At 45.9% G+C, this 26802-nt stretch overlaps 1 protein-coding gene and 1 long non-coding RNA gene across 7 annotated transcripts; one reads left to right on the forward strand and one right to left on the reverse strand.

Moving 5' to 3' along the window:
- Positions 1–363: 363 nt before the first annotated feature.
- Positions 364–26802, reverse strand: TMEM219 (transmembrane protein 219). Of its 6 annotated transcripts, XR_004258225.1 has the most exons (7): positions 12579–12686; positions 11423–11621; positions 11132–11321; positions 4834–5063; positions 2144–2311; positions 1247–1351; positions 368–463 (listed from the first exon to the last, which is right to left on the reverse strand). XR_004258225.1 is itself a non-coding variant. In XM_032243145.1 (6 exons), the coding sequence occupies exons 1-5, from the start codon at positions 26764–26766 to the stop codon at positions 2177–2179; spliced, it is 846 nt and encodes a 281-aa protein (XP_032099036.1). In that variant the 5' UTR covers positions 26767–26802; the 3' UTR covers positions 364–463; positions 2144–2176. The 6 variants fall into 6 exon arrangements, 5 of the variants coding, with proteins under 5 accessions (XP_032099036.1, XP_032099037.1, XP_032099039.1 ...); XM_032243145.1 differs by lacking the exons at positions 1247–1351; positions 12579–12686 and adding an exon at positions 26675–26802 and having other exon boundaries at positions 364–463; XM_032243146.1 differs by lacking the exon at positions 1247–1351 and having other exon boundaries at positions 11423–11624; positions 12579–12688.
- LOC116526643 lies at positions 12756–20384 on the forward strand. Its single transcript, XR_004258226.1, has 2 exons — positions 12756–13212; positions 20098–20384. It is a non-coding gene; the product is annotated as an uncharacterized LOC116526643 (long non-coding RNA).

Consider the following 26802-nt stretch of genomic DNA (forward strand, 5'->3'; position numbering starts at 1 on the left):
CAAGTGCGAGGAATCGTTGCGCATCGACGCTGGGAAAACTCAGTTGATTAGATCTCTTAAGGAATCTGAGGTGCTGCAGGTTGCATGACATGCCAAGGTCACAGTGCATTTATGGCACAGCATCACCATGACATGACACCCCACCCGCCCAACTAACTGTAATTATCCATTTTATTTCGTAGAAGAAAACAAGACAGGTGTTTTCCAAAGCCAAGTCAACCGTGGGAGGGCTGAAGTAACCTATGCCCTATGCAAACCTGTGTCCAAACTAGAGAGTCAACAGGAAAGAGTCTCTCAAAACTTCTAAGCCTGCCTACCCTAAAATCCCCACCTCAATCCAACCCCTAATAAACACCTTATACACCACTGGGCAAAAAAGCTTTTATTTTCCCCCACATTCCAGCTTTTCAATTTTTTCTAAAACCTTTTCCAACTCAGAGCCAAGGCCAAAGAAGATTCACACCTAAGGAAAAAGAAAATAAAACAACAGAACAAGTCAGAAAGATGCTAGGGGAAGGCAGAGGGAGTGACAGCTAGAGACCAATACAGGCATTTAATCTCAACTCGGGTAGCCTCAGGACCCTGGGGTCTGCCAGGGGCCAGGAAGCCCTCGTTTCCCAATCCAAGGTTGAGAGGGTCCTGTCATTTCCTGTCCCAAGTAGGTGGTTGGGGCCTTTAGGCACAGCCATCAGCAAAATAAGCAGAGTTGATCTTGAGCTTCCATTTCCTCTGGCCTGATCAGTTCCCTGGGCCTGAACTGTTTCTACTTCTCCCATAGTGACTTCCTAGGGGACTGCAGCCAGCTCAAGCTGAGACCAGTTCAAGAGCTGGATGCATAACACATGGGGCTCTGAAATTATATGCGCCCCCTCTGACAAGTGAAGATTTTTTGCAGAAATATTTTTTCCTTTAGTGAGCTGACGTGTGAACTAGTTAACCAATATGTCCCCCACCCGCTGCTACGTTTATGAAGCTGATTCCCTCCAAAGATCTTGTCAATGAAATCAACTTTTTCTAAATGTAATGATGACTAAATGGAAGAGAGAAGGTGCCTGTCAAGTTCTTGGGCACATAATATGTATGTCCTCAGTAAATGGGCATCATCAATTAGACTCTTCTGAGAGGTTCAAGTTGAATTTTACAAAATTTCCATCGTAAAACTGGGTATCAGGATTTCAGGACAAAAGCAAGACAAACATGGTTCGTATCCAGGACGAATCATCAAACGAGAACTTTCTTAACTCACCATTGTTACCCAAATGCTTGGATGTGAACTAGAGTTATGGATGAGTCTTAAAATCACAATGTTTCTTGAAAGAAGTCAGCCACAAAAGAATATGTATAATTCTGTCTATATAGGTTCAAAAAAAGTAAAACCAAACCATATTATTTAGGAAGGCATACCTGGCAATAAATTATAAAGCAGGACAGTAATTATTTTTTTTTTTTTTTTTTTTTTTTTTGAGACAGAGTCTCACTCTGTCGCCCAGGCCGGAGTGCAGTGGTGCGGTCTTGGCTCACTGCAACCTCTGTCTCCCAAGTTCAAGCAATTCTCCTGCCTCAGCCTCCTGAGTAGCTGGGATTACAGGCGCCTACTACCACGCCCGGCTAATTTTTTTGTATTTTTAATAAAGACAGGGTTTCACCATGTTGGCCAGGTTGTTATCAAACTCCTTACCTCATGATCCACCCGCCTCGGCCTCCCAAAGTGCTGGGATTACAGGCATGAGCCATTGTGCCAGGCCGACAGTAGTTATTTCTAAGGGGAGGGAGGGCATTGTCAGGAAGGAAGGGACCATGGGGGGTTTCTGGACTGCTGGTAATATTCTCTTCCTTCCCTCAGTGGTATTTGTAAGTATCCACTTTATAACAATTTGCCAAGCTGTCCTTTTATGCTTTTGGACTTTTCTACATGAGTGTTAAATATTTTATAATAAAAAAGTAAAAGTAATTAGAAAAATATTGAATGCTGACGGTGTCAAATTGTTCCCAGTCCCTAAGGGACAGCTGTGGTTGAAGAGGTTCTCAGGGACTCAGAAGCAGCAGCACTTGAGGATAAGTGCAAGGATCTGCTCTACCCCAGTTACAACCTCCACCCCCGCCCCATTCCCTGCTCCCACAGGACTGGAGCAAAGAGCCTCACCTGAGAAACGAGTCGGGAACTAGGCCAGTGCCCTCAGAGCCGGGTTCTAGACCAGTGGGACTCCCGGCGCGGGTGGAAGCACACAGCAGTGACACAGCAGAGGCCACAGAAGAGAAGCAGGAAGGAGCCCAAGACCAGCAGCCTAGAGCCACACAGAGCCAGCTCCTCCTAGAGAGGGGTACAGGGAGGAGAGGAGGACGACATCTGAACCCAGCCCAAGGGCCATAGAGGGAGCCTCCATGAGGGAGACAGCTCTCCACATCTAGGGAACAACTGAAAGGAAAATGTTATTTTCGTATAAGCTGACATTTGTCTTTTTTTTCTTTTTCATTGAGACAGGGTCTCACTCTGTCACCCAGGCTGGAGTGCAGTGGTGCGATCTCGACTCACTGCAACCTCCGCCTCCTGGGCTGCGGCAATTCTCCCCCTCAGCCTCCTGAGTACCTGGGACCACAGGTGTATGCCACCATGCCTGGCTAATTTTTTTTGGATTTTTTGTAGAGACGGGGTTTCACCATGTTGCCCAGGCTGGAACATTTGTCTTGATAGTTTAAAAACAACTTTCTTACCCAATTATCAACCTGAACCCTCATCATGACTCCGTGAGACGGGAAACTTCATTACGATCCACCTTTTAAAGATGTGCCAGCAGTGCTGGATGTAGAAACCGCATCTCTGATTCCAGCTCCCAGGTCGTGCTCCTCATGGGGTCTTTTTCTTTTCTTTTTTTGGGGGATGGAGTCTCACTCTGTTGCCCAGGCTGGAGTGCAGTGGCATGAGCTCAGCTGGCTGCAACCTCTCCCTTCCAAGTTCCAGCAATTCTGCCTCAGCCTCCCCGTAGAGTAGCTGGGATTACAGGTGCCCACCAAAACATCTGGCTAATGTTTAAATTTTTAGTACAGACAGGGTTTCACCATGTTGGCCAGGCTGGTCTTGAACTCCTGACCTCAAGGGATCCACCCACCTTGGCCGCTCAAAGTGCTGGGATTACAGGCGTGAGCCACCGCACTTCATGGGATCTCTTCAAAGGTGAGACTGGACTGTGCAGCAGCCTCCTGACTGATAGCCCTCCACTCAGACAGTCTCCTTTACCCAGTACTAGGGAAGCAGGTCTCTCTCCTCTTTGAAACTCCTCAGAGGCCCCCACAACCTTCAGCATCAGGTCATAGCCCTCTAGACTGCATTCATAGCACCTGTCAATCAGATCCCTGGGGTCTCTTGCCTTTTTCCTTCCTAAGCCTCTCATCATGGAGTGTTCCCAAAGGCTGAACACTTCTTATTTTTTCCTTCTTGAGATAAGGTCTCCCTCTGTCACTCAGGCTGGAGTGCAGCAGCACAATCATGGCTCACTGCAGCCTCGAACTTCTAGGATCAAAGGATCCTTCCACCTCAGCCTCCTGAGTTGCTGGGACTACAGGTGTGCAGTGCAGCACTACACCCTGTTAATTTAAAAAATATATATATGTTTTTTAAGAAACAGGGTCTTGCTGTGTTGCCCAGGCTGATCTTGAACTCCTAACCTCAGGCATTCTCCTTGCTTTGGCCTCTCAAAGTGCTGGAATTACAGGTGTGAGACCTAACTGAACACTTCTCTTTTTTTTTTCTTTTTTGAGATGGAATTTCGCTCTGTCGCCAGGCTGGAGGACAGTGGCACAATCTTGGCTCACTACAACCTCCACCTCCTGGGATCAAGCGATTTTCCCACCTCAGCCTCCCGAGTAACTGGGATTATAGGCACCTGCCATCATGCCTGGCTAGTTTTTGTATTTTTGTAGAGACGGGGTTTCACCATGTTGGCCAGGCTAGTCTTGAACTCCTGACCTCAGGTGATGTGCCCGCCTCGGCCTCCCAAAGTGCTGAGATTACAGGCTCCACACCAACCAACACTTATCAATCCCTAGACCTACACCCATCCTGGTGCCTTTGTCTGGAGTGTGCCTCCCCATCTCCTGAAACTTCTCTACTGCAATCCCTGTCCAAATATTCCTCATTCTTCAAGGATCATCCTGACCACACGGAAGGTGTGAGTTGCAACCCTGGTTCTGCCACTTAACCAGTTGTTTGGCCTTTAGCAATTCACTCCCTCTCTCTAAACTGGTTTCCTCATCTGTAAAGTGGAATAACACCTACCTCAAAAGGCTATTTTAAGATCAAATGAGTTAATGAACCCTGAGAGCACTCTGTGCATTTTAAACTACTGTACACAATGCTCTTTTGTAAACGACACCTCCTCTGTGAAGCACTCTCCATAAATGTTCAAGTTAGGGTTAATGGCTCCTTACTTTGTGTTTGCATAACACTCTGCTCACATCTGTCTAATAGCAATTAGCCCATCTGCCTCTTATTACAGCTTCTGAAATCCTTTGAGGAAGAGATAATGTTTGAAAGACAACAGTCAATAATAATAGCTGTCATTTATCAAATCTCTATGTTGTGCTGGACACTTCACAGTCATTCTCATTTAATCCTTATTTGGTGGAATTAAGAGATAGGGTCATGTTTTCTGTTTTACAGATGAGGAAGCTGCCACTCAGAGATGTTTAGACACTTGCTGTAGGTCACACAGCCCCCAAGGCAGGGTTATAAAACCTGTGCTTTTTCTACAAGGTAGAATTGCTTCCAGGAACCTTCAAGATATAGCAGTCAGCATGGAGTCTACAAAACCCTAGCGACCGATCTGAGGCTCTTACCGAAGTGAGCAGCTTGGTTAGCACAAGGCCTTCGTGGCTCCAGACCCTAATGCACTCCTCACCCATTCTAGGGCTCAGGGTGACATTTCCGGCCCCCTCCTCTGAACAGGATATGGGTGGCTGGCTGGAGGGCAGGATTCCTGGAACAGCACTAAAATACAAGCAGGTTCCTGCAGTCCTTTCTGTGGTCACCCTGGCTGTGATGAGGACCAGTTGTCCTGCAGCAGATCCTATGAAAGGCACAGAAGAGAAGATGGAAGAAAATGAGGGGTGAGGCGGGAGCTTCCATCTTCACACTTTCATGCTTTTCTTGTATTTCTTCACATTTTCACACTTTCACACTTCTTTTCTTGTATTTCCTTTTTTTTTTTTTTTTTGAATGGGGTCTCACTCTGTCGCCCAGGCTGGAGTGCAGTAGCATAATCACAGCTCACTGCAGCCTCAGCCTCCTGGGCTCAAGTGATCCTCCCACCTCAGTCTCCTGAGTAGGTGAGACTATGTGAGCCCAGAAGTTTGAGATTAGCCCTGGCAAAATGGTGAGACACCATCTCTATAAAAAATACAAAAATTAGCCAGCTTAGTGGCCCAGCTAATCAGGAGGTTTGAGTTGGGAGGATCACCTGGGCCCAGGAGGTCAAGGCTACAGTGAGCTGTGATTGCACCACTGCATTTCATTCCGGGCAACAGAGTGAGACCCTGTCCCGGGGTGGGGGTGGGTGGGAAGCATACACCACCTGCCTGCCTAATTTTAAAAATTTTTTGTAGAGACAGGGTCTCACTGTGTTGCCCAGGCTGGACTCAAACTCTTGGGCTCAGGCAATCTTGCTACCTTGACCTCCCAAAATGCTGCGATTCTAGGCATGAGCCACTGCACCTGGCCCTACTCAGTTTTTAAGGCTTTCTATAATACCAGGTGATTTGGCATGGATTCTATTCAATAAAGTATTCCATATACCATTATTTATATCACTGAGAAGTGAAAATAACTTTGTATCAATATAAACACAAATTAAGTTGTAATTTAAATTAACTTAAATTACAATCAATACAACAATGATACCAATACTCGCAAGGCTGCAGTGAAATGGGCAGATACACATTGCCAATGTCAGTTTGCAAAAACTAGCTCATCCTTTTTAAGAAAGCAGTTTCCCACTTGGTATCAAAATCCATTAAAAGGTTCTCACCCTATTTTAAATTAGTGGGGAGAAGATGGCCTCAGTAAATGGCCTTGGGAAAATTTCCACGTAGAAAAAATCACAGCATCTGTTATCTCATAACATAAAGTCCAGATGTGTTAAAGAACTATACAAACTAAAAAAAATCTTAAGAATTAAAATACAGAAGAATATTTTGTTTTATTTTATTATTTTTGAGATGGAGTTTCACTCTTGTTGCCCAAAATGGAGTGCAGTGGCGTGATCTCAGCTCACTGCAATCTCCACTGCCCGGGTTTAAGTGATTCTCCTGCCTCAGCCTCCCGAGTTGCTGGGATTACAGGTGCCTAACCCCATACTCAGCTAATTTTTTGTATTTTTAGTTAGAGCTGGGGTTTCATCATGTTGGCCAGGCTGGTCTTGAACTCCTGACCTCAGGTGATCCACCTGCCTTGGCCTCCCAAAGTGCTGGGATTACAGCCATCAGCCACCGTGCCTGGAAAGAATATTTTCTAATTTTAAAATGAGGAAGGCCTTCCTATGAAAGACACAAAATCTAAAGGTCTTAATAAAGGACAAGAGTGATAAACCTAACCTCATAAAAGGACTTCTATGCAATAAAAGATAAGTTAAAAAAACAAGCAACATATTGGTTGAAAATACCTATAATATATTTAAATGACAAAAAGTTTTATTATCTAGAATAAAGACCTTCTATAAATCAAGAAGAAAAAGACAAATAACTTAAAAGAAAAATGAGCAAAGGAAACAAACAGGTAATTCACAGACAACATGAAAATGAGCAATAAACCATAAGACGAGGTTCAATGCTACTAGCAATCAGGAGAAAGTAAATTAAAACAATTGGGTATTGTTCTCTAGTAGGTTAAAAAAGAATAAAGAATAAAAAAATAAAAAGAAAAATAAATAAATAAATAAGTAAATAAATAAAACAATTGGGTAACAGGCCAGCCCTGGTAGCTCATGCCTGTAATCCCAGCACTTTGGGAGGCTGAGGCAGGAGGATTACTTGAGCCCAGTAGTTTGAAATTAGCCTGGGCAACATAGTGAGACCCCATCTATATTAAAAAAATGTAAAAATTAGCCAGGATAGTGGTCCCAGCTACTAGGAGGCTGAGTTGGGAGGATCACCTGGGCCCAGGAAGTCAAGGCTACAGTGAGGTGGGAATGCACCACTTCATTTCAAGTCGGGCAACAAAAGTAAACCCTGTCTCAAAAAAAAAAAAAAAAATCCGGAAAAAAAAAACCCACAAACAAAAAAGCAGCACAAGAAACAAAGGAGAAAAATAGATAAATTGGACTTTATCAAAATTAAAAAAACTTTTGGCTGGGCATGGTAGCTCATGCCTGTAATCCCACCATTTTGGGAGGACAAGGTAGGTGGATCACTTGAGGCCAGGAGTTCAAGACCAGCCTGGCCAATATGATGAAACCCTGTCTCTACTAAAAGTACAAAAAATTAGCTGGGTGTGGTGGTGGACACCTGTAATCCCAGCTACTTGGGAGGCTGACACAGGTGAATGCTTGAATCTGGGAGGCAGAGGTTATAGTGAGCTGAGACTGCACCACTGCACTCCAGTCTGGATAATGGAGCAAAACTCTTGTCTCAAAAAAAATTAAAATTAAAATTAAAAACTTTTGTGTTTCACAGAACCATCAACAATATGAAAAAAACAACTCACAAAATGGAAGAAAAGATCTGTAAATCATTTCTCAGACAAGGGACTTGTATCTAGAAAGTATAAAAAACTCTTTTTTTTTTTTTCCTGAGATGCAGTTTTGCTCTTGTTGCCCAAGCTGGAGTGCAATGGTGTGATCTTGACTCACTGCAACCTCTAGCTCCCAGGTTCAAACAATTCTCCTGCCTCAGCTTCCTGAGTAGCTGGGATTACAGGTGCACGCCACCATGCTTGGCTCAGTTTTTCTAAGTAGAAACAGGGTTTCACCATGTTAGCCAGGCTGGTCTTGAACTTCTGACTTCAGGTGACCCTCCCACCTCGGCCTCCCAAAGTGCTGGGATAACAGGTGTGAGCCACCATGCCCGGCCACAAAACTCTTATAATAACTAAAAGACAAATTACCCAATTTAAAAAATGGACAAAGACTGTGAATACATTTCTCTAAAGAAGACACACAAATGACCACTGAATGCATGAAAAATCATTATCAACTCTTCTCAGCCATCAAGACAATGCAAATCAGAACCACAGACTTCATGCTATGATGGCTATAATAAAAAAGATGAATAATAACAAGTGTTGGTGAGGATGTGAAGAAACCGGAAGCCTCATGTTGGTGGGAATATAAAATGGCGTAGTCACTTTGGAAAACAGTTTGGTAGCTCTCAAAAGATTAAACATAGTGTTATTATATATTCTATTTGTAAGTATATTCTCAAGAGAAATTAAACACGCCATGCAAACACTGAGGAACACTCAAGACAGCATCATTCATAATAGTGAAAAAGGAAACAACCCACTGTCAATCACATGATGATTGAATAAAAGAAAATGTGAAATGTTCATACAATGAATGTTATTCAGCAGTAAAAAATAAAATAAAACATTGGCCGGGCAAGATGGCTCATGCCTGTAATCCCAGCACTTTGCGAGGCTGAGGTGGGTGGATCACAAGGTCAGGCATTCGAGACCAGTCTGGCCAACATGGTGAAACCCCATTTCTACTAAAATGAAAACAAATAGCCAGGCATGGTGATGTGCGCCTGTAATCCCAACTGTTCAGGAGGCTGAGGCAGGAAAATCACCTGAACCCAGGAGGTGGAGGTTGCAGTGAGCTGAGATTTTGCCATTGTACTCCAGTCTGGGTGACAAGAGCAAAACTGTCTCAAAAAAAAAAAATTTTTTTTAAATTAAAAAAATGAAATACCGATACATACAACACAGATGAAACTTTAAAACATCATACCAAGTGAAAGAAGCCAGTCACAAAAGACCATTATATATGAAATTATATGAAATGTCTAGGCTAGGCAAATCTACAGAGACAGAAAGTAGATGAATGGTTGCCTAGGGCTGGGAGATGGGAGTGTGGCAGGAAGTGACTGCTAATGGGTACAGAGTTTCTTTTTCGGGTGATGAAAATGATCTAAAATTGACTGTGGTGATGCCTGCATACTTTTGTGACTGTGTTGCCCAGGCTGGTCTCAAACTCTGAGCTCAAGCCATCACCTGGCCTAATGGTACATTTATTTATTTTTTTTTTGAGACAGGGTCTCACTCTGTCACCCTGGCTGGAGTGCAGTGGCATGATCTCGGCTTACTGCAAGCTTTACCTCCCAGGTATAAGCAATCCTCCCAGCTCAGTCTCCCGAGTAGCTAAGACCACAGGTGTGCACCACCATGCCCGGCTATTTTTCTGTATTTTCAGTAGAAACAGAGTCTTGCCATGTTGCCCAGGCTGGTCTCAAACTCCTGAGCTCAAGTGATCTGCCTGCCTTGGCCTCCCAAAGTGCTGGGATTATAGGCGTGAGCCACCACGCCCAACCCTAACCATATATTTTCAATGGGTGAATTGAATGGTATATGAATCATATCTCAATAAAACTATTATATATCTACTTAAGAGTAAAAAGAATGGGAAAAATTGTCCCAAGTCTGCATATATCAGACACATTCTTTATTTTTGTTAACATACATGTACACCTAGACATGCATAGGCCCACTCCACCTCAACACATACGTACTCATAGGAGAATCTTAGAATGAGAGTGTTGTAAAAGACATCAGAAATCAGAAAATACCACCCTCTCTCTTCCTTCCCTCTTTATCTCTGCATATTTTAGATAAGGCCAAATGTCATACAGGAATTAATGGCATCTACTGACATTTTTACTTTCTGTCTCTCTCGCTTGTCATTTTCCCAGAAGACTATAAGCTATTTGGAAATTGGTGGTGTCTAATTTTTTTCTGCATCCTTTGTAGCATATAGAGTATACTAAGCACATAGCAGGCCCTTATGACACTAGTTTAATTGAACAGACTATGCTTCTCTGATATCCCTGAGGAAAAAGAAGGTGTCTCTAAAAGGAGGTGGGTAAAGGATGAGAAACATTAGGTCAAACCTAGCCTATCTCATCAGCCCTCCAAGGAAAAGACTCAGAGAATGTCTGAACTGGCAGAGGAAGAAAGTATTTGTAGAAAACCTACCTTGTTGGCAGCATGTTCACTGAAAGCCCTAATCACAGAAGTGACTAAAGGCCAGGGATGTGCCCAAGGTCATCATTAGTGGGGTCAGAGGCAGGTCCCAGCCCTGAGTGTTCTGATGCCTGACCCCACAGTCCTCTCTGATCCCACCTTTAACTTTTCTTTTGAGACAGAGTCTCTCTCTGTCTGTCACCCAGGCTAGAGTACAGTCGTGTGATCTCTGCTCACTGCAACTGCCTCCCGGGTTCAAGCAATTCTCCTGCCTAAGCCTCCTAAGTAACTGGGACTATAGGCACCCACCACCACACCTGGCTAATTTTTGTTTTTATTTTTTATTTTTTTTTAATTTTTTTTAATTTTTTTTTTGAGATGGAGTCTTGCTCTGTCATCCAGGCTGGAGTGCAGTGGCACAATCTCGGCTCACTGCAACCTCTCTGCCTCCCAGGTTCAAGTGATTCTTCTGCCTCAGCCTCCTGAGTAGCTGGGACTACAGGTACACGCCACTACGCCTGGCTAATTTTTTTATTTCTGGTAGAGACAGCGTTCACCATGTTGGCCAGGCTGGTCTCAAACTCCTGACCACGTGATCCGCCCTCCTTGGCCTTCCAGAGTGCTGGGATTACAGGTGTGAGCCATCGCGACTGGCCAATTTTTAATTTTTTTTGAGACAGAGTCTCACTCTGTCACCCAGGCTGGAGTGCAGCAGCACAGTCTCAGTTCACTGCAACCTCTGCCTCCTGGGTTCAAGCGATTTTCCTGGCTCAGCCTCCTGAGTAGTTGGGATTACAGGTGGCTGCCATCATGCCCGGCTAACTTTTGTATTTTTAGTAGAGATGGGGTTTCACCATGTTGGCCAGGCTATTCTAAAACTCCTGTCCTCACATGATCTGCCCACCTTGGTCTCCCAACATGCTGGGATTACTTGCAGGTGTCAGCCACCGCAGCCTCTGATCTCACCTTTCAATCCCATCTGACTACCCAGGACTGTGGCCTGGAATGTCCGGGTCTTGTTCCTGTCTGGACTGTCTCCGAAGTTCAAGGTGGTCAGTAAGCCCACGACGTGAGACCCTCGCCACTTCCCTGTGACTGTCCCATTCCGGGGACACAGGGTCAGCTGGCCAAAAGATCTCAAAAAAGAGACCCAGTCCTACAAGCAAAAGGAGGGTGGGAGACAGGTGAGATGAGATTAACAGCAAAAGCCTGTCTATGTTGGAAGGAAGAGTGGGTTTTGGAGGGGGTGGAACTTACCTGAGGGATGTCAGGGCTGCGTAGGCCAGTCCTGTGGGTAAGGAGGAAGTTGCCAAGGCCCAGGCCGGAGAGGCCAAGGAGCAGCAGGATCAAAGTGGCACAGACCAGAGGTGGGTGGTGGGCCAGACAAAGGTGCAGGTTGTGCACTGCCTGGCAGTTGCCCATGGGGAGCAGAGGGGCCTGGGCCTCCAGGGAGAGCCTGCTGGAGGACAGGGAGGGAGAATGGGACAAGAGCACCTCTTATACACAAAGAGAAGCGAAAGCTCAGAGAAGGCAAGGGACTTCCCGAGGCCTCATAGTTAGTGGCAGAGCCAGAACAAGAATCCAAGGTTCTCGACTCCAAAAGTTCACCTCCCTATACTGCTTGATACATATTTTCTGCATTTCATTTCTGAAGTAACCTAAGTGGAGGCAGAGCAGGGCACTCCGTGCTGGAAAAAGGAACCCGAAAGGGAGACTTCTCAGGTAGGGAAACAGGAAGCACTGTTCTGGGGCGAGGGTTTAGCTGAGGAACAGTTCCAGCCAGAGCCCAGACAAGGGAAGACTCTGGAGAAGAACTCCACTTCGCAGCTAAATGGCTAGATATGAATCCCTTTCTGCTACTCACTCTGTGAGCTTAGGAATCCGTGAAATGGGACTTCCGAGAACACCAAGAAATAAGGATTAAACGTGGCGGATGAAGCTGTCTGCGTGGTATTTAGCCATGCAGGAACTCAACAAATGTCCATTTCCTTTCTCTTTCCCGTAAGGATCCTCAAAACTAGGTAAGGCCAGGCAAAAAATACTGTGGGGGAAACTGAGGCCTGCGGACTTTAACATAGGAGGGGTAGGGCCAAGGTCTGGTCGAACCCCGCCTCCTGCTTCCACGCAAGGAACGACAGTCTGATGGGAAAGAACTTCTGGAAGGCAAGGAGATAAACAGGGGCCGGGGAGGAGGAGGGAGCCACGGAAATGCAAGTGTCACAAATGCTCACCCCTGTCCCGTCTCCCGTCCGGCTGGAAGGGGATTAAAGGGAGGGGAGGGCAGAACCTGGGGGTCCACGGCCGCCGGTGCACCTAAGCACCCCCTCCCCAGAAGGCCCCCCAGCCGAACGATCGCAACACCCTCGTCCCCTCCCGGTCTCGCGCGACGGATGCTCCGGCCACTCGCTCTTACCCCTCGGGGCCGGGCGGAGGCCGGCGCCCCTAGCGACGTCACGCACCGAGCCGCGAAGGGGCGGGGTCCGTGCTCAGCGCTTCCCTCCCCGGCCCACCCTACACTCTGCCTGGTCCGCATGCGCAGTGGCTACGCGGGCGCTCGCAGCGCCACTCCCCGCCAGGGTGGGGGTGTACCAAAGGGACACCCAATGAAGGGGCCACCGGGAAGAATAACCTCCGCGGAAGGGGAGGAAATGGGAGCGATGCTAGGGGGCGAGTGCTAGAGACGTCTCAGAAGCCCTCAAGCTCCCTCCAGAGAAACTGTGTGCGAGAACTGTCCCAAGAAGCTCGTCGCCGGCATTTTTGGGTTGCGCGTTCCCCACCCGCACCAATAGCACAGCCCAGCCGAGTCCGGGTTCCGGCTGAGGACTCCGGGTCCACTCAGCTCCGCAGAGCTGCAGTTTTAGTACTCTGTCCTCCGGGGCTGGGAGTGGTGTTTTGAGCTTTGCTCTTCTGTGCACCCCGATCATGCTTAATACCTGCACCTTTCTCGTCTACCCTAGCTTCTGGTGACTCTTTAAAGTATAGGTTCATGGAGCTGAAGAGCTGCTCAGTAGAGAGCATCTCATTTTACTTCTGCCCACGTTTTAGAGGTGAGAACATCTAACCTGAGGTAGCATGACACATGGAGCTAGGAACTCTGGGTTCAAATCCTGACTGTCTGCGCCCTCTCATCAGCGACAGCTGCGCTCTCCCGGGACTAAGTTTACCCCTCTGCTAAAGAGGATCATCCTACCTATCTCACTGGTTAGATCAGAAGCTTAAGGGGCAAAGTGTGGGAAAACATGGGCCCAGTGCCGATTGAGCACACGGGACAGATGCTACTTGAAACGGAATCTGTTTAATTTGACTGTGGCTTCCTTAAGGCAGAGACCATGTCGTTTGTATCACCAGCCACAAAAGTTTATGGCACAAAACCTTCGCATATACAGTCAAATGGTCAAATGATTTTTTTTTTTTTTTTTTTTTTTTTTTTTTTGAGGTAGTCTGCTCCTTCGTCGCCCAGGCTGGAATTCAGTGACACAATCATAGCTCACTGCAACCTGGACGTCTTGGGCTCAAGAGATCCTCCCACCTCAGCCTCCTGGGTAGTCAAGACATCTGGTAGTCGCACGCCACCCACCATGCCCGGCTAATTTTTACATTGTGTGTAGACACAATGGAGAAATTGCCAGGCATGTCTCCAACTCCTGGCCTCAAGCAGTCCTCCCGCCTCGGCCTCCCAAAGTGCTGGGATTACTGCATTAGCTACCACATCCTGAATAGTCAAATGATTTTTGACAAGGGTGCTGTGAACATTCAGAAAAGGACTGTGCATCAGTCCTTTTCTGTACATCAAAGGACACAATAGGCCGGGCATGGTGGCTCATGCCTGTAATCCTAGCACTTTGGGAGGCCAAGGTGGGTGGATCACCTGAGGTCAGGAGTTCAAAAACAGCCTGGCCAACATGGCGAAACTCTGCCTCTACTCAAAGTACAAAATTAGCCGGGCATGGTGGCGGGTGCCCATAATAACCCCAGCTACTCAGGAGGCTGAGGCAGGAGAGTCGCTTGAATCTGGGGAGCGGAGGTTGCAGTGAGCTGAGATCACACCACTTCACTCCAGCCTGGGCAAAAGAACAAAACTCTCTAAAAAAAGAAAACTCAAAAAACAACCCCCCAAAAACAAAGGACAACAGTGAAAAGGCAACCAACAGAATGAGAGAAAATATTGTCAAATCATATATATGATAAAGGGTTAATATCTATAATATATAAAGAACTCATACAGTTTAATAATAAGCAACTCAAAAGGTTAAAGGACTTGAAAATAGACATTTCTCCAAAGAAATATATACCATACTGTAGAAATGACCAATAACCAAATGAAAAGATGCTTAACCACACTAACCACTAGGTAAATGAAAATCAAAACCGAAATGAGATACCACCTTATACCCATTAGGATGTTGACTATCAAAAATCAGGAAATAGGCCGGGCGCGGTGGCTCAAGCCTGTAATCCCAGCACTTTGGGAGGCCGAGGCGGGTGGATCACGAGGTCAAGAGATCGAGACCATCCTGGTCAACATGGTGAAACCCCGTCTCTACTAAAAATACAAAAAATTAGCTGGGCATGGTGGTGTGTGCCTGTAATCCCAGCTACTCAGGAGGTTGAGGCAGGAGAATTGCCTGAACCCAGGAGGCGGAGGTTGCGGTGAGCCGAGATCGCGCCATTGCACTCCAGCCTGGGTAACAAGAGCGAGACTCCGTCTCAAAAAAAAAAAAAAAAAATCAGGAAATAACAAGTGTTAGTGAAGATGTGGAGAAATCGGAATACTTGTGCACTCTTGGTAGGAATATAAAATAGTGCAGCTGGCCCAGCACAGTAGCTCATGCCTGTAATCCCAGCACTTTGGGAGGTCGAGGCGAGCAGATTACCTGAAGTGAGAAGTTCGAGACCACCCTGGTCAACATGGAGAAACTTTGTCTCTACTAAAAATACAAAAATTCGCCTGGCTTGGTGGCAGGCACCTGTAATCCCAGCTACTTTGGAGGCTGAGGCAGGAGAATCACTTGAACCCTGGAGGCAGAGATTGCAGTGAGCCGAGATCACGCCACTGCATTCCAGCCTGAGTGACAGAGTGAGACTGTCTCAAAATAAAATAAAATGAAATAAAGTAAAATAGTGCAGCTTCTACGGAAAACAGTGTGGCAGTTTGTAAAAAAAAAAAAAAAAAAAAAGGCCTGTGTGGTGGCTGACACCGGTAATCCTAGCACTTTGGGAGGCCTAGGCAGGCAGTTTGCTTGAGCTCTGGAGTTCAAGACCAGCCTGGCCAACATGAAGAAACCCCCCATCTCTACCAAAAGTACAAGAGTTAGCCAGGTGTGGTGGCATGTGCCTGTGGTCCTAGATACTTTGGAGGCTGAGGTGGGAGGATTGCTTGAGCCCGAAAGGCAGAGGTTGCAATGAGCTGAGATGGTGCCACTGCACTCCAGCCTAGGTGACAGAGCGAGACTCCATCTCAAATAACAAATAAATAAATAAAAACTAAACAGAGTTTATTCAGTCAGCAATATTTTTAAGATTGCTGTGATCCAGGCACAAAATTACTATCTATGTAGCAAAAATTTTGTCAATGCTTCTACTTAAGGACAAGCCTAATTTGTGGGTTAAGGCATAGGACCCATACAGCATGGGAGGTCAAGAATTGTGAACTGCCCCTCATGATTCTTATGCTTTGGAATATGTTGGCAATAGATGCTCGGTGCCGCAAAGAAAAATTAGTGCTGAGACAAAGGATCTTTCAGCAACACAATTTTTACTTCCTGGACTGCAGGAAGGGTACTCTCGCTACCCATCATGCCATGAGAGTACAATGAACAAAGGAAAACACACAAATTTATCCCTTATGCATTTGGGGTCCTCCTTACTGCTGTGTCTGATCTCCATTGGCTGGAGCCAGACCTCACAATTTAAACTAAAACCCAATTGCCTAACAACTTAAAATTTTCTAAACAGGTAAAAGCAATGGAGAGCTGGGACATGCCTGTGAGAACGCCTAACACAGATGTCTTGGTTAAAGTACAAGGACATAGAATGTACTACGTGCCTGTAAGTATGGCATGTCTAACAACTACATAGGAGTTACCAATATATAGGTATAAGGTGGTATCTCCTTCCTTAGTTTGTTACATAATAACAAAATTATTAGCACACTTATTCTTTAACAAGAAAAGAAACTTTAGGCCGGGCGCAGTGGCTCATGCCTGTAATCCCAGCACTTTGGGAGGCTGAGGCGGGTGGATCACGAGGTCAAGAGATCGAGACCATCCTGGTCAACACGGTGAAACCCCATCTCTACTAAAACTACAAAAAATTAGCTGGGCATGGTGGCGCGTGCCTGTAATCCCAGCTACTCAGGAGGCTGAGGCAGGAGAATTGCCTGAACCCAGGAGGCGGAGGTTGCCGTGAGCCGAGATCGCGCCATTCCCCCCCAGCCTGGGAAAAAAGAGGAAAAATTTCGCCCAAAAAAAAAAAAAAAAAAAAGAAAAGAAACTTTAAAAAGGAACTTTTCTACTTCCCACAGAATAAGTAGGCATATTTGGGTAATGGTTCTTATAAATGACCATAATTGATATTTACTCATTCGGCCACACCAAGCAATTCTATGGACTAGTAGAGGCAAACTGGTTAGAGCAAGGAACTGCCTTGAGGCCCAGGAAAAAATGACTTACATAGAGAAAGTAAGTGGTAGAAGGAGAGCAGGACAAGAAACAAAATTAGTTGTGCATTATAATGTTCCAACAGTATACCAACATTTTTTGTTTGGTTTTGCTTTGTTTTTGAGACGAAGTTTTCACTCTTGTTGCCCAGGATGGAATGCAATGGTGCAATCTCAGCTCACTGCAACCTCTACCTCCCAGGTTCAAACAAATCTCTTGCTTCAGCCTCCCAAGTAGCTGGGATTACAGGTGACTGCCACCACGCCTGCTAATTTTTTGTATTTTTAGTAGAGATGGGGTTTCATCATATTGGCCAGGCTGGTCTTGAACTCCTGACCTAAGGTGATCCACCCTCCTCAGACTCCCAAAGTGCTGGGATTACAGGTGTGAACCACTGCGCCAGGCCAAGTATACCAACATTTTGATTTAATGCACTCAACAAGCCTCTAAAGTGGATGTCACTCTGGAAACCTGGCCCTTAGTTTAAGTCAGGGGTCCCCAACTCTGGGCTGTGGAGCCAGTACTGGTCTGTGGCCTGTTAGGAACTGAGCCACACAGCAGGAAGTGAATGGTTGATGATGGAAGCTTCATCTATATTTCCAGCTGTTCCCCATCCCTTTTTACCGCCTGAGCTCTATCTTCTGTCCGATCAGTGGTGGCATTAGATTCTCCTAGGAGCATGAGCCCTATTGTGAATGGCACATGCATGGTATCTAGGTTGCTCCTTATGAGAATCTAATGCCTGATGATCTCTCACTGTCTCCCATCAACACCAGATGGGACCATCTAGTTGCAGGAAAACAAGCTCAAGGATCCTACTGATTCTACTTTATGATGAGTTGTATAATTATTTTATCATACATTATAATGTAATAATAATAGAAATAAAGTACACAATAAATGTACTGTGCTTGAATCATTCCGAAACCATTCTTCCCTGGTGGAAACATTGTCTTCCATGAAACTGGTCCCTGGTGCCAAAAAATTTGGGGACTGCTGGTTTAAGTAATTTAACCAAGGTCACACATATATTGGGTGGCAGAAGTTGGGTTATGATTGAAGCCTGACCACAGCCTAGCATGTGGGAATAAGAAAGCCTGGTTGAGGCTTGTTCATTTGATAAGCGTCCGTTGGCTGCCAGGCTGTATTGTGGGCTGGGAATATGGTGGTGGACAAAGTATTCGTGATCTCTGGGCTCCTGAAACTATAATCTGGCTAGGGACTCTTTCCCTAGAAAAATGCATGTTCGCCTAATATTTTTGTTTATTTCTCTTTTTTATTTATTTACGTATTCTTTCTTTTTTTCTTTCTTTTTTTTTTTTTTTTTTTTTTGAGGCGGAGTTTCGCTCTGGTTGCCCGGGTTGGAGTGCAGGTGGCGCAATCTCAGCTCACTACAACCTCCGCCTCCCAGGTCCAAGCGATTCTCCTGCCTCAGCCTCCCTAGTAGCTGGGACTACAGGCGCGTGTCACCAGGCCCAGCTAATTTTTTTGTATTTTTAGTAGAGATGGGGTTTTGCCATGTTGGCCAGGCTGGTCTTGAACTCCTGACCTCAAGTGATCTGCCCTCCTTGGCCTCCCAAAGTGCTGGGATTACAGGCATGAGCCACCATGCCTAGGCCAGGAAAGACAGTCTTGAATCCCTGACACCACTCCTCTCCCACCCCCAGCAGTAGCTGCATGGCACAGAGAGAAACTGTGCACTTGGAAGAGAGAGAGAGCGCATGATCTAGGGGACTTGGAAGTGAACTCGGTGCTGCCCTGTCACAGTGGAGAGCAAAGCCATGCTGGACTCAGCCTGTGCCTGTCCAAGGAGGGAGCATTTGTATCAGCCTGGACCAGAGGGAATCGTCCATCCCAGTGGTCAGAACTCGAGTTGTGCCAAGCCTTGCCACTGTGGACTAAAATGCTCTGGGGTCCTAGGTAAATTTGAAAGGCATTTTAGGATAAAGGACTGGAACCTTTAGGCAAGTACTAGTGCTGGGCTGGGCTTAGAATCAGTAGACTAGGGTGGCACAGGACCTAGGTAGACACCAGCTGGGGTAGCCAAGGGAGGTATGCACCACCCTTCCCCAATCCTAGGCATCACTCACAGCAACGAGAGTAACTCCTTCCTTCTGCTTGAGGAGAGGGAAACAAAGAGTAAGGAGGATTTTGTCTTGCATCTTGGATACCAGATCAGCCACAATAGGATAGAGCACCAGGCAGAGTCATGAGGCCCTCATTCCAGGCCCTAGCTCCTAGATGACATTTCTAGACACATGCTGGGCCAGGAGGGAGCCTGCTGTCCTGAAGGGAAGGACCACTCCTGGCAGGACTTATCACCTGCTGACCAAGGAGCCCTTGGTCCGTGAATAGCCAACAGCAATACCCAGGTAGTATCTGTGGGCCTTGGATGAGAGTCTGAGTTGTGCTTCAGGGGAGGCTTCAGGGGAGGCCTGGCACATTCCCAGCTATGGTGGCTCTCGTGAAAGACTACTGCTGGAGAAAAGCAGAGAGATAAGTAAAGGGAACTTTGTCTTGCACCGTAGGTATCAGCTCAGCCACAGTGGGGTAGAGCACCAAACAGATGTTTGGGGTTCTTGAGTCCAGATCTAAGCTCTTGGACAACATTTTTGGACCTGCCGTGGGCCAGAGGGGGGCCCACTGTCCTAAAGGGTAAGTCTCAGGCCTGAGAACACTCACCACAAGTTGGCTTGAAGAGCCGTTGGGCTTTAAGTGAGTGTTCAGAACTCTCTGTGGGCAGAATTCTCTGTGGGCCAGTGGTGGTGGCGGCCACTGGGAGAGGCTCCTCTAACCATGGAAAGTGGGCAGTAGAGTGGGAAGAACTCTGTCTTGTGGTTTGAGTCCCAGCTTAGCTGCAGTAGAATACAACACCAGGTAGATTTCTAAGGTTTTTGACTCTAATCCCTAGCTCCCAGGCAGCATCTCTGGACCCTCCTAGGGCCTAGGGAAACTCGCTGCGCTGAAGGGAAAGATATAAATCTGACTGGTGGTCCCAGCTGCTGATTGTAGAGCCCTAGGGCCTTGAGTGATCATAGGTGGTATCTGGGTAGTGGTTACAGTGGGCCATGGGTGAGGCCCAGTGCTGTACTGGCTTCAGTATGACCCAGCACAGTCCCAGTGGTGGTGGTCATAAGAATGTTTGCATCATCCCACCCCTAGCTCCAGGCAGTGCAGCACAGAGACAGAGACTCCGTTTATTTGGGAGACAGTAAGGAAAGAGAACAAGAGTCTCTGCCTAGTAATCAGAGAATTTTTCTGGATCTTATCTAGGGCCACCAAGGCAATACGTCTGTGAGTCCACAAGAGCCACAGTGTTATTGGACTTGGAGCTCAAGTCTCTTTGAGCACCTGGAATGCCTTCCCAAAAAAGATGGGCACAAATAAGCCCAGACTGCAAAGACTACAGTAAATGCCAAACTCTTCAATGTGCAGACACTGATGAACATCCACAAGCATCAAGACCATCCAGGAAGACATGATGTCACCAAATGAACCCAATCAGGCACCAGGGACTAATCCTGGAGAAACACAGGTGTGACCTTTCAGACAGAGAATTCGAAAAAGATGTTTTGTGGAAACAAAGAAATTCACAATAACACAGAGAAGGAATTCAGAATTTTATAAGATAAGTTTAACAAAGAGATTGAAATAACTAAAAATAAGCAGAAATTCTAGAGTTGAAAAATGTAATTGACATGACATACTAAAGAATGCATTAGAGTTTCTTAATAGCAGAATTGATGAAGCAGAAGAAAGAATTAGTGAGCTTGAAGACAGGCTATTTGAAAACACATAGGCCGGGCGTGGTGGCTTATGCCTGTAATCCCAGCACTTTGGGAGGCTGAGGCAGGCAGATCATGAGGTCAAGAGATCGAGACCATCCTGGCCAACATGGTGAAACCCTGTCTCAAAAAAACACAAAAAACAAACAAACAAAAATACCCTAAAACTGGATATAGAGGAAACATACCTCAACATCATAAAAGCCGTATATGATGGACCCACTGCTAATATCATACTGAGTGGTGAAAACCTGAAAGGCTTTCCTCTAAGATAGAACACAACAAGGATGCCCACTGTTACTCAACATAGTACTGGAAGCCATAGCTAGAACAATTAGGCAAGAGAAAGAAACAAAGGGCATCCAAATTGGAAAGGAAGAAGTAAAAATTATTCTCCTTTGCAGATGGCAGGATCTTATATTTGGAAAAACAGACTCCACCAAAAAACTATTAGAACTAATAAACAGGGGGGCCTGGCGCAGTGGCTCACACCTGTAATACCAGCACTTTGGGAGGCCGAGGGGAGTGGATCACAAGGTCAGGAGTTTGAAACCAGCCTGACCAACATGGTGAAACCCCGTCTCTACTAAAAATACAAAAAATTAGCTGGGCATGATGGTGTATGCCTGTAATCCCAGCTACTCAGGAAGCTGAGGCAGGAAAATCGCTTGAACCCAAGAGGCAGAGGTTGCAGTGAGCCAAGATCCCACCACTGCACGTCAGCCTGGGTGACAGAACAAGACTCGGTCTCAAAAAAAAAAAAAAAAAAGAAAAGAAAAATTTTTTAATTAAAAATTAAGAACTAATAAATGGGACAGTCATGCCAAGCACCTTAATTCATTCTAATGGTGCAAATAATGGACACATATTCCTAGGGAGTGCAGGTCATCTCACTTATCACATATAGACAGAATGAAAAACTATTTTTTTTAGCCATATGATTATACTTTTTTTTTTTTTTTTTTTGAGACAGAGTCTAGCTCTGTCACCCAGGCTGGACACAGGCTGGAGTGCAGTGGCTCAATCTTGGCTCGATGCAACCTCTGCCTCCCTAGTTCAAGCAATTCTCCTGCCTCAGCCTCCCAAGTAGCTAGGACTACAGGCATGCACCCCCATGCATGGCTAATTTTTTTTTTTTTTTTTTTTTGTATTTTTAGTACAGATGGAGTTTTGCCATGTGGGCCAGGTTGGTCTTGAACGCCTGGCCTCAAATGATCTCCCCATCTCGGTCTCCCAAAGTGCTGGGCTTACAGCGTGAGCCACCAAGCCAGGCCAGTCAATAATAATTTAATTACATATTTTAAAAGAACTGAAAGAATATAACTGGATTATTTGTAAGACAAAGGAAAAATGCTTGAGGAGATGGATACTCCATTTACCGTGATGTGATTATAATGAGTTGCATGCCTATATCAAAAGTATCTAATGTACCCCGTAAGTATATATGCCTATTATGTACCTACAAAAATTAAAAATGAGAAATTTAAAAACAAACCAACAAACAAAAAACCTAGTGTGATACTGACCTAAGGGTAGGTAGATAAAAAAAATGGAGTCGAATAGAGAACCCAAAAGTAAACCCTCACACATATGGTTAATTGATTTTCAACAAGGTTGTTTAGGCCATTCAATGTGGAAAGGATTCGTATTTTTGACAAATGGTGGTGGTCTGGGGCGGGTGAGGGGGGAAATGCAAAATAATGAGGTTAGACCTTTTCTGTACCCCATATAGAAAGCTTAACTCACATACAAAAGTTAAATCAAAATGGATCAAAGATCTAAACTTAAGTGCAAAAACCATAAAAATCCTAGAAGAAAACATAGGGGAAATATTCATTATATTGTATTTGGCAATGATTTTTTAGATATGATACCAAAAGCACAGCTAACAAAAGTAAAAATAGATAAATGGGACTTCATCAAAATAAAAAGTTTTGTGCTTTGAGGAATACCAGCCACAAAGTGAAAAGACAACTCACAGAATGGGAGAAAGTATTTGCAAATCCTACATCTGATAATGTACTTGTACCTAACAAATAACTCTGGCTGGGCGCTGTGGCTCACACCTGTAATCTTATCAGTTTGGTGGGCCAAGACAGACAGATCACTTGAGGTCAGAAGTTTGAGACCAGCCTGGCCAACATAGTGAAACCTTGTTTCTACTAAAAATACAAAAATTAGCCAGGTATGGTGGCGGGCACCTGTAATCCCAGCTACTTGGGAGACAGGAGAATCACTTGAACCTAGGAGGCAGAGGTCGCAGTGAGCCAATATTGCACCACTGCACTCCAGGCTGGGTGATCGAATGAGACTCTGTCTCAAAAAAATAAATAAATAAAGAATTCTGATATATGCTACAACATGGATGAACCTTGAAAACATTGTGCTAAGTGAACGTGGCCAGACATAAACTATAGTCACATATTATATAATTCCATTCATAGGAAATGTCCAGAATAGGCAAATCTACAGGTAGACTAGGGACTGCCAGGGGCTGGGTGGACAGGGGAATAGGGAATCACTGCCTAATGGGTTCAGGGGTTTCCTTTGGGGTGATGAGAATGTTTTGGAGCTAGATCAAGGTGATGCTTGCTAACATTGTGAATGTACTTAATGCCACTGATTTGTACACTCAAAACTGGTTAAAATGCTAAATTTTATGTTGTATGTATTTTGCTACAATTTCTTTTTTAAAACTGAGCTTATTACTTTTTCTATTTTTTCCTTTTGAGACAGGGTCTTGCTCTGTCACCCAAGCTGTGAGTGCAGTAGTGTGATCATGACTCACTGCAGCCTCGACCTCCTGGGCCCAGGTGGTTCTCCCACCTCAGCTTCCCAAGTAGCTGGGACTACAGGCCCGCACCACCACACCTGGCTAATTGTTTTGAATTTTAGTAGAGATGAGATTTTGATATGTTGCTCAGACTGTTCTGGAATTCCTGGGCTCAGGTGATTCACACTCCTCAGCCTCCCAAATTGCTGGGATTATGGGCATGAGCCACTGCACCAGGCCTACTTTTTCTAAATATAAACTCCTCTTACTGTATCTTCATCTCAGGTAACAGTGTGATCATCTACCCAGTCTCCCAAGCAAGAAACCTGTGAGTCAGCCTGGACTCCACCCTCTGCCCTTATCCCACGCAATCTGTGCATCACACAGTCTTCCTGAAGCCTTCCCCGCCTCTCCATTCCTGCTGCCATTGCTTCCTTCAGGCTTTCTTTGTCTCTCATCAGGACTCAGCAGCGTCTCCTCGCTGCCTCCACTTTCTCTTCCATTCAATGCATCCTCCACAACGCCTGCTGAGTTTGTTTCCAAAAAGAGCAACCTCAAGACTCAGCTGCTCTGCCTGAAGACCTCTGCCGCCTCCAGCAGAAAGTTCCACCTTTTGAAACAGATATGATCCTCCAGCCAGGTGCAGTGGCTTGTGCCAGCACTTTGGGAGGCTGAGGCGGTAATCCCAGCACTTTGGGAGGCTGAGGCGGGCGGATCACATGGTCAGGAGATCCAGATCAGCCTGGCTAAGACGGTGAAACCCTGTCTCTAATAAAAATACGCAAAATTAGCCAGGTGTGGTGGCACATGCCTGTGGTCCCAGCTACTGAGGCAGGAGAATCGCTTCAACCCATGTTGGAAATAGATGCTCGGTGCCACAGAGAAAAATTAGCACTGAGACAAAGGATTTTTCAGCAACACAATTTTTACTCCCTGGACTGCAGGAAGGGTACCCTCACTACCCATCATGCCATGAGAGTACAATGAACAAAAGAAAACACACAAATTTATCCTTTATGCATTTGGGGTCGTCCTTACCGCTGTGTCTGATCTCCGTTGGCTGAAGCCAGACCTTACAATCTAAACTAAAACCTGATTGGCTGACAACTTAAAACTTTTCTAAACAGGTAAAAGCAATGGAGAGCTGGGACATGCCTATGAGCACGTCTAGCACAGATATCTTGGTTAAAGTACAAGGGCATAGTACTTGGTTAAAGTACTACGTGCCTGTAAGCATGGTATGTCTAACAGCTACATAGGATAGGGCTTAACAAAGTTATTAGCACACTTATTCTTTAACAAGAAAGGAAACTTTAAAAAGGAACTTTTCTACTTCTCACACCCAGGAGGTGGAGGCTGCAGTGGGTCAAGATCATGCCATTACACACCAGCCTGGGTAACAGAGCGAGGCTCCATCTCGAACAAACAAACAAAAAAAGTGGTGGTGTTTGTCCAAGATAATGGTGCTACTGCTCTGTCAGTGACACATGGCGTAGTCCCAGCAACTTGGGAGGCTGAGGCAGGAGGATCGCTTAAGCCTAGGAGCTTGAGGCTGCAGTGAACTGTGATTACACCACTGCACTCCAGCCTGGGTGACAGAGCAAGATCCTGTCTCAAAATTAATGTATTATTATTATTATTAATTTTTTGAGACAGAGTCTTGCTCTATCACCCAGGCTGGAGTGCAGTGGCACAATCTCTGTTCACTGCAACCTTCACCTCCCAGGTTCAAGTGATTCTCACGCCTCAGCCTCCTTAGTAGCTGGGACTACAAGCACACACCACCACGCCCAGCTCGTTTTTGTATTTTTAGCAGAGACAGGGTTTTGCCATGTTGGCCAGTCTGGTCTTGAACTCCTGACCCTAGGTGATCTGCCCGCCTCAGCCTCCCAAAGTGCTGGGATTACAGGTGTGAGCTACTATGCCTGGCCTATTACTTTTAAGAGATCCTTCAAAACCTGTCCTTAACCCTTCTTTCCAGCATCATCTCTCATTTTTCACTCCAGTCACATAAATGTCTCACAATTCTACCTACTCCATACCTCCATATTTTTGGCTGGTGCAGTTCTCTCTTTGGGGAAATTTCTCCCTTCTTTCTGCCTTGTACACATTTTCTCATTCTTCGAGACCAGTCTCAGAGATCACAGCCTCTGTAATTCCTTCCCCCACTCTCAGGATTGAGCTGTCATTCCCACTGAACCTCAGTAAGTCTCCACCCCTTACAGTGCATAGCACCCTGCATGTTAACTCTCTTGTAGAAAAACCATCTCCTTTGTTTTTTATGTATTTGTTGATTTATAGACAGAATCTTTCTCTGTCACTCGGGCTGGAGTGCAGTGGTGCAGTCATAGCTTACTGCAGCCTCCACCTCCTGGGCTCAAGTAATCCTCCCATCTCAGCCTCCCAAGTAGCTGGGACTACAGGCATGTTGCCACCACATTTGGCTAATTTTTTAATGTTTTGTAGAGATGGGGTTGTTGCCCAGGCTGGTCTCAAACTCCTGCCCTCAAGCGATCCTCCTACTTCAGCCTCCCAAAGTGCTGGGCCAGGTGCTGTGGTATCATGCTAGATGGTATGTCACAGGTTGCCGGCAATTCCTGATAGTGACTATATTCAGAATGGTAGTTACAAGTAATCAGTTTCTTCTGCAGCAAGGCCCACTGAGACGTTACAAGCACAGGGGCACAGAAAGACAGTCCTAACTCTAGGGGCTAGCACCTGTGAGGGATTCTAGGATGCCAGGGTTAGCTCCAGTCCTAGGGAATCTGTATCGTCAGACAGGCCAACCAAGGCCTTGGCCCACAGAGCGGAGAAGAGGAAAGTCAGGGGTCTGGTAGGCAATGGGGTTTCCAGGGCTCATCTCAGGCTGTTAGAGGAAGGCAATGGCCCTGGGCATTTTGGAGAACAGAGTGAAGGACATACTGTGTGGGAAATGTCAGGGATGCAGAAAGGGAGGTGAATTAGTGGGGTATGAACTCCATCGCTTAGCCTAAAGCTTTTCCTGGTCTTTCCATCTTCACGGGCCAAAGCAGCCGTCATACAATTGGGTCCTTTGCTACTATGATTCCCGATCTGGAAGGGTCCTTAAAGATATTCCAGCCAATGCCCTGGGTGATGCTGGAATTCCTTCTAGACTTTAGGCTCAATCCACACACTCCCAGAACTAGGAAAGCCCTCAGAGACCTGTGGAGCTGGTATCCAGGGTCTACTCCTGCCTTCTCTGGGGGAATTCTCCCCACTGCCTCCTTTCTTTGCCTGGTCCAAGTCCTAGCTCCCAGAAAAAGGTCCATACCTGGGACACCTCCACTTCCTCCTCCTCCAGAGCCAGCTTAAAGTCAGGAGGCGGCACAAGGCCGAGAAGCTCAGAAAGTCCCCCAGATTCATCTGTGGTCAAGCCAGCTTCATTCAAATGAACTTTGT

This window comes from Sapajus apella, unplaced genomic scaffold, assembly GCF_009761245.1.
Source record: "Sapajus apella isolate SASKATOON/1434 unplaced genomic scaffold, GSC_monkey_1.0 scaffold51, whole genome shotgun sequence".
Lineage (NCBI taxonomy): Eukaryota > Metazoa > Chordata > Mammalia > Primates > Cebidae > Sapajus > Sapajus apella.